General features: G+C 40.2%; 1 protein-coding gene across 1 annotated transcript in view; it reads right to left on the bottom strand.

Moving 5' to 3' along the window:
- Positions 1-454: 454 nt before the first annotated feature.
- si:dkey-49n23.1 (semaphorin-3D) overlaps positions 455-9,664 on the bottom strand; it is a 112,795-nt gene continuing 103,585 nt past the window's right edge. Inside the window, exons 13-18 of the mRNA XM_038697693.1 lie at positions 8,915-9,003; positions 7,041-7,082; positions 5,820-5,977; positions 4,291-4,355; positions 2,979-3,124; positions 455-2,387 (exon numbers count right to left, since the gene is read on the bottom strand). Coding sequence (XP_038553621.1) covers positions 1,860-2,387; positions 2,979-3,124; positions 4,291-4,355; positions 5,820-5,977; positions 7,041-7,082; positions 8,915-9,003 — 1,028 coding nt within the window. The 3' untranslated portion in view covers positions 455-1,859. The remainder of the gene's footprint in view (positions 2,388-2,978; positions 3,125-4,290; positions 4,356-5,819; positions 5,978-7,040; positions 7,083-8,914; positions 9,004-9,664) is intronic.

Raw genomic sequence — 9,664 nt, 5'->3', positions numbered from 1 at the left:
AGTCGCTTTGGATAAAAGCATCAGCTAAATGAATGTAAATGTGATTAACAAAGTTCTAGGATCCTTTACTTAAAGTAAATATACTAATATCTCACTATAAAAATACTAGTAAAAGTAAAAGCACTGCATTGAAAATGTTACTTAGTAAAAGTACGGCAGTATAATCAGGAAAATGTACTAAAAGTACTTAATGCAGAATGAAAAACATCTTGCTTTAACACTTTAATCACTCATTGAAGTGACTCTGAATCTAACAACAAATTATACAATATCTAATATATAATATGAAATTGCATGTAATGCATGTAATATATTCCCACAGCATCTTTTGGGACCTGTCTGCAACTTTTTGTTCATTTGTAAATTCTCTCTGACAGCCCTCAAATTTAACCACAGTAATAATATGCAAACAATATGTGAGTGACTTCTATTTCACAGAAAATTTAATACGTTAAAAGTTTTTATGTTTTTATTTGACATTTTTGTGGCCTATTCACATACAGTTTAACACAATTTCACTTCTTAATCTCCAAGTAGAGTTATGAAGTTCAAACAAAAGTTTTAATTTTGCTTAAATGAGAAACACACAAGTTTATAAAAACACTGAGAAAATACACTAAATTCTAGAAGAAAACTATCAAAAATAGAGTTCTTTAATATACAGTGATGCGAATAATGCGAATGCGAACAATTATTGGTTATGCAGAAGCATTAATAAGCTTTACAAAGTGTATTTTCAAGCAAGGTCCATTTCATGTGTGCGTTTCCTTTGAGGCCTTTATTCCACTCATTAGGTACGTATGAAACAGAGCCAACATAAATATTAATGTTGAAAACATTACATGTTTTTGTTGTATAGCAGTGAAGTGGGCAAACACTTTTCTTGTTTAGTCTTATCTCCTTAAGTTATGCTGTGTATATATATATAATAAACATATTTCTGTCTGCATTGTGTGTGAGATCCTGATACATTTCCACCGTCAGTCCGTTATGAAGAATCTGCAGATTTGCAACACATTTCATGTCAGCTAAGGTGCACTAAAGAACTGGTTGTATTGAAGGTCTAAATAGATATTTTGGATAGAAAAGGGTACATTCTCCAAAAAGTATTGTTGGAGTGTATATAGCCTATACTTGCAAACTCATAACATTAAAGTAAAAGTAATTAGTCTGACAAGGTTCCCTACTTTAGCGCACTAGTCTCCCTACTCAACTTTAAACTCAAGTCAGTCAGCTTAAACGGTTTTTGGCATTGCTAAGCTAATTATCTTGGCTAATCAGGATATTTTAGCAAAAACAACAAATATTAATGTTAAGGTACATCTGAGAGCCACAATAAAATTGTAGCTTGTACTTGAGTGTTAATAAGCTGACATAATGTTAGCAGAAATCGGATCAGCTGCATTATTTCCCATTTAACCGTGTCTACTAGTTTCTGTTCAGATGGCCAGATAACGCGGGATAGTGTCTAAACTGTCTGCAACATCTTTGCATGCTTTAATGTGTTATACGCCGTAATACTTGGCACACGCGTGATTCTGACGTGTGTGTCATGAGCAGAGTCTGAACTTTTTTTGACGTACAAAATAATATTTTACAATTTTAGCTGCAGCTTGGAGCTAAATACGTCCCAAACAATAATGAATATTGCTAATAACATAAATTCATAGACAGAGGGATACACTTTTTCTCTCTTTTTTCTTATTACTGTCAGTCTTTAATGGCAAATACAGTTGGTGACACTTTACCAGCTGGCATTTTTTGCTCAAAAAGCAAACATTCTCTCTTAAACCTTTCCTTGTCCTCTCTGCATGTACAGGATCTGTTGTCCGAAGACAGTCTCTGTGTTCTCCGGGCGACTAGAGGGGAATCTCAGGAGGGTTGTTCCTCCTCACCCGGGCTTTCCTGCTCTCCTGTTTCAGCTTCAGAGTGCGGAGTTTCTGCTGCCGGCGTTTCTCGCGGTACCACAGCTGCTCACAGTACTCGTCCACGCTCAGACTGTTGGTCCCCACCATGTGCAGGTCTTTGTAGCTCCTCAGAGGAAGCTGCTGAGGATGCTGGGCCAGCCACGAGTTCCTTTGTCCCGGCAGAGGTGGTGGTGGATGAGAGGCCCCCGACTGGCCGAGAAACCCGGCAACCCCTGCCCCGGCTTGGTGGATCTTCCCGAGGATCACGGGGCCCGCTTGGTTCGGGCTGTGGCTCTGCTGGTAGCGGGTTGGGTGGAGGCTGTCGTTGGGGATAACGTGAACACGGTATTGGGCCAGGACCTGGATGTAGGTGTGCTCGTGGCTGGAGCACGTGTAGAGGCCAATGTCAGCCAGTTGCAGGCGTTGAATCAGCAACCCCCGCTTCATGTGGAGGAAGCGGTTCTCATCGCCCCGAGGGATCTAAGTCACAGAGCAGAGGTCAGTTTAAAGTATTACTGAGTATCTGCCAGTATTTGTTGACTGACACTGAGGCTACAGGAGCTTTTCAATGAAATACAGTCAAATAAGTGAAGCACTTTAAATAAGCTTGACGACAGAACGACTCTGCTTTAGGAAAATAAAACGTGCATCTCAGACTTTCTTTATGGGTTTTCCTTAATATTTTGTACCGTGTGCTACTAGTTTTATGATAATATCTATGCAGAACAGAGTCAGAGTGGATCTGCTCTGGCAGGAAGCTTCATCTTCAGTATAAACTAAATACTTAAGTTCAGGTGCAGCGTTTCGTTTCGTTTGCTCCTATACAGAACGGGTGAGGAGACTTTTTAACACGTCTGTGCCCCATTGTGCCGAGATAATAACTGCTGAGATTTGTCTGTTACCTCACACCGGTGGGTCGTAGCCTCCTAGTTTGTTAGTGATCGTATTTAAACATAAAGCTAATAGTTCTGTAATTATAGTAAAAAATATCTTTTGATTCATCCTTGTGGAATTGTTTTTTTTATCACCATCTGATGTTTGCTGAGAGAGTCGGCTAAACGAGGGACTCACCTGCGTCTGACTGAGACTTTGCTGCCGGCTCTCCGTTTCCTGCACCGTCCACTTGAGCTCAGCCTGCAGCGAGCGAGGAACACACTCCAGGAAGGTTGAGTTTCCCTCCACACCGTACACCACCTTCACCTCCACAGAGTCCGAATCTGACGAAGCAACCGAGACAAAAAATGATCATGTACGCTCAGTATGGTTGGTTTGAATCTGAGGGATTTTAAAAAAATTCTCTTGACACTTAACAGGCAGAGAAACAAAAATGAGCACAGACGAAAGCAGATTAAGAACAGCAAAACATATTTACATTTTATAAAGACATTTATACAACATTTTATCAGTTTCATAATTGTAGTAATCATAACTCCCCCCAGTTTAGCTGGACTGCAGATAAAACTGCAGTCACACAATACAACCTCTAGAGCGCGCCCTATTTCTGCCTGTGAGCAGAACTGTAATAAAGGGTATTTTACAGAATATTCCAGGTCAGTGCTGTTTATCTTTTGCATTATGGTAGTTCAGCAATAGTGAATGAGTATTTTTGCAAAAGTAAAAGTATGAACAATTCGAAAAAGTGACATCTACTTTTAAAATGATTATCCCACCTGCATACTACACACTAATTGAGAATGGTGTATTATACATACTATATAATAACTGTCTTTGTATACTGTTTTTTCAGTTAGTTTACAAAACATCTACATATTTGAAGGTTTTGTACAGGAAATACACAATCATACTGCCAATTAAAAATACCAAAACACAAATAAAAATAAATATACAAGAAGTAAATTAAAAGTACACGTTGAATGTTTTGTCTGCATACTGACAATTCAGACAATTGATGTATTTACTACATACTCAACACCTGCTTAGATTGAATTTTGGAACAGGGACACAGAGATTGATTGCAAGCAGACTTCACCTCCACTACCCTTGATTCAATAATGAACTAAAACATTTTTATTTCCAGAGAGGGATCCAGTCAAAGTCTCTTAATAGATACTTCCTTGTATCGTCATACATGACAGACGTTTTACATCAAGACTGGGTGTGTTTGCTCTTTAAGTATTTGCTCACTGCCAAAAGTAAAACACAGTCAGGGATTCATGCAGATCTCTTGTGGAGCCAAACAGCTGTGACGCTTTATCGTCCATGCCCACGATGGTGCTTCAAATACATAAATCAGTCACAGAGTGTATATGTAAGTGGACATCCTCTGTTTCTAAGTTCATACTAACCGCGCGGGTTTTCCTTTATGTAACAGATGACAGGAAAAGCTTTAAAACAGAGACAGTTTATTCACATGACTCCTTACCGTCTGCTGTGATTGGACACTGACTCCAGGGGTCTCCGTACTTTATATTCTGTCTCCTCGCCCGCCTGACAGACACATACAAGCACACACACATTTAGAATAACATAACTTTTGCTTTAATTTGAATGTAATGCTTTCTTAATGAATTTAATACAAATACTTTATTTATCCAACTATTATCAAGCCTCTTAGTACACTTTTGTGCTTTAGTGTACACTTACTACACTAAACTTTTGTTTTTACGTCACTTTACAGTGTTATCTAATCTCTTTACTATTCTCTTATTTATTGTCAGTGTTGATGATGTATGAAAACATGTTAGGCTAAGAGCAGACAGTGGACCCATCAGTTAAACAACAGCCGACAGCAGCCGATAATGTGGCTGCCTTTAGATAATGTTGTATATCAGCATTAAATCCTCCTCCTCACTGTTGCTGCCGGCTCCTCGGGGGTAAAAATGTGAAGCTAATGCGATTATGAATGAGGAAGCACGGAGCAAGAACAGGCTATGAAAATACAGAATGTTGTTTCAGACATGGTAACGAGTGTTGTCATGTCTCCTTCTAGATTGACCTCCCGCTGTCGTTTTCTGACCCTCCTTCCCTTCCCTGCACCCCCTCCTTTCTTTGCTTCATGTCCTTTAGACTCTAACATATCAAGAGGTCTCTCTGTCCATTTACTTGTCATCCCTTCCTTCTCATACTCTCACTCTTTCCTTCCGTCATCACCAGGTCTCTCGTTTTGTCTCCACATTAGTCTTCACGGTCTCATTTGACTCTGGCTCTCTCTCTTTTACTCCTTCCTTCCTTTGCTATTCTTTCTCTTCAAATGTTTGGGAAAACACACAAAGACATCAAGACATCAAATCCAACCAATTTTAAAATAAACTCAACCACTGTATTAGCAAACTATCAGTATCTGTTAGCGTCAGCTTGAAAAGCAATACACATAGCATGTCATTTCACTTTTATTGCTGATTTTTCAAGACCTATGTCGCAATCCTTTTGTGTGACATTTGACACACCTGATATACCTACGTTTCATGGTAATTAACATTGCAAAAATAATGTTTATTTCAATATTGTTCTTTCATGTACTATAAATGTCTGGGGGTGTGACGATGCATTAAGCGCACAAGACAATACATTATTTTTAAGAAATCCTCAATGATGAAATATTTGACTGGAAAACTAGAGGTTTATTTGACTGAATGTCACAAAATGCAAAACAATGCAAGTGCATTTTGAAATGTTGCTCACATATTGTTCGCGTCTTGTCTGACAAATTTTCCTCTTGACAAGAAATATCACCACGTTCTCATCACACCTCTACTAATGAGCTATCTTTGCATTATGTTCTATTGATGGACATGTTTATTCCTATATATTTCAATAAAAACAGTAATTTCCATCAAAATATAACACTACCATTTGCTGACGATTGTTTTTATTATTATAAAAAAGCTTTAGATTGTGAAGATTAAAACGAATCCTGATAACCCTCCCCTCCTCTTCCCTGTGCCTCTTTACCTCTTGCTGGTGGGGAAGAATCTGGAGCAGGTCTGTCCGTCCCAGGAGCAGTAGGGGTCTCTGGCCAGGTAGCACTCAGCGCAGTCGGCCCCGTATAACTCACACCTCTGGAGCCCCAGCTGGACCACGCCGAGCTCACTGGACACATAGAGCTGTTGCTGTGGAGGAGAAGGAGAGAAGAACAAGGACGGAGATAGAGAGTCACTGCATTGTTGTAGGTTCACCACACCAACTACTAGAGTTACAGAAGGAAAAGGGAGACGAAAAAAGATGACATAGTCAGTTAGAAATATGGTAAACTCTCACTGCAACAACATCGCTCTGGCATAAAAATTAAACTGGCAGGGCAGGGTGGACCCAATCTCAATTACCACCCTGAAGCCTAAACCCTGAACCCTCACAGACTCAGCTGACGTCACCTGGTAAGTGCTTGAGCCTGCAATGGGTATAATGGGACCGCACTTTGCAACATATCACGTTACTTTACCTTGACTACCCCAAAACAGGTTTGGGACTTTTTTTTGTTTTTCTTCCCGGCCAAGGCACTAAAGGGACTGTCTGACTTGAACATATTCCAGGCTCTTGCTGAGTAAATTTGAAAATTACCCTGTGAACAAGAGGTCATTTTCAAGTAAGCAATTTACTCGGTTTTACCAAAACACCATCAAACACCTACATATAAACATTTTACTTGTAGTTGCTCCTTCCGTGTTTGTAAACAATTTTTTTAACGCCAGCTTTCCCTGGTAAACCCATGTTTAATGTCACAGTGCTATGAACTGTGGGTAATTCCCTCAGGCAAAGTCTGCAGAGATGCAGACTTAGGGAAAGGGTGTATAAAGGGCTTAAAAAAAGTCTGCGAGAGAGTCCTCGTGAGAGTCCTGACGACTTGACAGTGTGATAGCCCTCTAAGCCCTCACGAACTTCCCGGGAACGCGCCTCAAAGTCAGAGAGTCTGTGAGTTTGGAGACGGAGATTCAGCCGTAGGTTGGGATCTTTTTGATTGGACACTTTCAACATCTTGCTGTCTTTCGCCGGTTTCATAACCCCAGTTACTGCCACAATTTTACTTTTCTAAATAAACCAGATCTGCTTTATACCTTTTTTTTTTATTGAATAAAAAATGGGCCATAATCCGTGTTTCTCCTTAAACACTCGATTAAATGAAATGACACAGACAGACACACACAAGTCAGAAGACAGGCTGACAGATAGACCTACTCTCTTGGTCGACAGCTCCATGCTCAGGATGGGAGTGGGCCTCTGTGGGATAAAATGGGGAATTGATTAATTTAGATCCTTTCCTCACAGGACAACACGCATACATTCAGTGTGATAATACATATTAACCTTTATAGATGTTTATGATGGGTAACAGAAAGTTGGGCAAAGAATAATTGCACCCTCTGTATAAGCATGAATTTGCCTTCTGCACAAGTTTGTTTTGTTATTGCAACAGAAAAAGGAAAATGAATGCCACCAAATAGCTTTTGTTGAATCAAGGAAAACACAAAACTATGTTAACCGTGTGCAGACAGACCTTGAATAATGTAAGGAAAACAGGCGGCTTATATGATTGACACCAAAACCATTGTCATTGCTCTCTAAGAAAGCTAATATTTCAGCCCTGCAGAGGTTGAGGAATGTTTCAGAGCTACGTTAAACGCTGAAGCTGGCTTTGAGGTCAGGGCAGCTACTGAGATTGGAAATCTTAGAGTCTCTTTTTTTTTTTTTTTTTTAGTTCAGAAGACTAAATTACCCCCAGAGCTCCATTTTTCTGGCTCACTGGCTTGTGCCAGCGTTTCACAAAGGGAGTAAATGACCCCTGACCGCTCTGAACGTAGGGGTCAAACCGACGGAGGATGGAAAGATAAAGGAGCCTCAGAATATGATAGAGGGCGGGAGGAAAGGTATCTTTACAGTGATCTGGCTATCCTGTGTCCTGTCACAGCCAACAAACTGACCGGCCATTCAAGCGCCTCCTCTTTGAAACCCCGTCAGGGTGCAAAGCAGCCTCCTCTGACTTCAGTGGATGGACAGCTTAGAAATAAACACTGCTGTTTATTATATGGCTGTATGCTGGTTCACCCCTGCCCCTGTTCTGTGTGAGGCTGGTGGAAATGGGTTAGTTCCTGTTACAATCTCAGTTATAAGTAAACACACAATGTGCGTCTGGTATCCTGTTTGTTTGTGGCTGTATTTTGCACGTTGCGGTCTCCCTTCCTTCCCTTCACCTGTACAGTTTCAAAGCTCCCTGAGCCTCATTTCCTCCTTTTCTCTGTCCTTTTCTTTCACTTCTTTTAATTCCTCTCCTCCACATCTTCAACTCCATTCCTGTCTCCTCTCTTCCGTTCTTTCTATTTTTTACAGTCCTACTGTATTTCTGAATTTTGGCCTTCCACTCGTCTCCTCTCTGCCCGCCCCATTCCCCTCGCTCCTGTCCTGTCCTCTCTGTTAGCTTATTTACATAGAGGACCTTGGGAAATATGTGCCCTACTATCTGTTTTTCTGCTTAGCAGAGTTATTCGAGACAAATATGTTCCATTGGAAACTGCACGCAAGGCCTCACGCTGCAGCACATCACATGGTGCACGGCTGGTAGATGGGCGTTAGGAGACACCAAAACAAGCTCTGTGGTTTTGGTCGTAAAAGTCCTGTGTAGCAACATGTGTGTTTGGCTGAGCAACGGGACTTTTAAGGTCATGTGGGATAAACTGAAGAGAAGACATAAACTACAAGTGCACCCCTCACATTTGTGTAAATATTAGATTATATCTTTTCATGTGACGACACTGAAGAAATGACGCTTTGCTACAAAGTGAGGTAGTGAGTGCGCAGCTTTTATAACAGTATAAATTTGCTGTCCCCTCAAAATAACACTTCACACAGCCGTTAATGTCTAAACTGCTGGCAGAAAAAGTGAGTACACCCCTATGTCCAAATTTGTACTTCATATGAAAAGTCTTATTTGTTTTATAAACATGCACTGATACAAAACCTAATTTCAGAGAGCCTCGTCTTACCCTAATGTTGCATGAACAAAATTCTCAAAGATAGCTGTCACTGAAAAAACCTAAAGAATATCTGTATCTCACCTGGAAGACAGTCAGCTCCTCTAGAATGATCTCCTCTGTGTCCCAGTTGTCTTTGATGACTGACACGACCTTCACCACCTTCCCATCATCTGAAAAAAAAAAAACAATCAGAAAAGAACATTTACTTATATATCAATACACACATAATGTACGTACACTGGTGCAGGTTCACACACAGTCGAGAGGCTCTGGTTCATTTATATTTATGCTTTTTGAACGCTGATTGTCTCATTTCAAACAACATAAATGCTTACACGTGCTTTCCGACCTGTGGTACCAAACACGATAATGGAAGATGACTGTTTTCTATTTGCCTGGGGACCTCACACAAAGACTGGCAAAAGTTGGTCCGTGCAGCAAAAGTGCATCTTTATCAGTTCAACATACGGACATTTAATGAAAGCCTTTAGATTTGCTGTTCTACACAAATGCTAAATTTCATGCACCGGGTAGGTCTGTCTCTGCAAAAATACTTCATTGCGTAGAAAGTGACATTTTAGATTTTAAGATAATCTGCAGTGGTTTATTGCCTGAAATCTGAATAATATAATAATAATAATGATCTGGTGGAATAACTGCCAACAATAAGCACCCAAAAGTCACATGTGGCGTGTCAAAGGGGAGAAATGTGAACCCCCTGAGCTCAACAATATGTGCGAGGCTGACGAAAAATATTTATTCTATGCAGAATGGGGAATGAGATTTTAATGATTTATAGGCTGAGTTAATGATCCACAGGCTTCCATTGCT

This window comes from Micropterus salmoides, unplaced genomic scaffold (genome assembly GCF_014851395.1).
Source record: "Micropterus salmoides isolate LMB-PRFRI ecotype aquatic unplaced genomic scaffold, ASM1485139v1 Ms_hic_scaffold_4, whole genome shotgun sequence".
Lineage (NCBI taxonomy): Eukaryota > Metazoa > Chordata > Actinopteri > Centrarchiformes > Centrarchidae > Micropterus > Micropterus salmoides.
The sequence above is the reverse complement of the archived record's forward strand: the minus strand, read 5'-3'. Positions and strand labels throughout refer to the sequence as shown.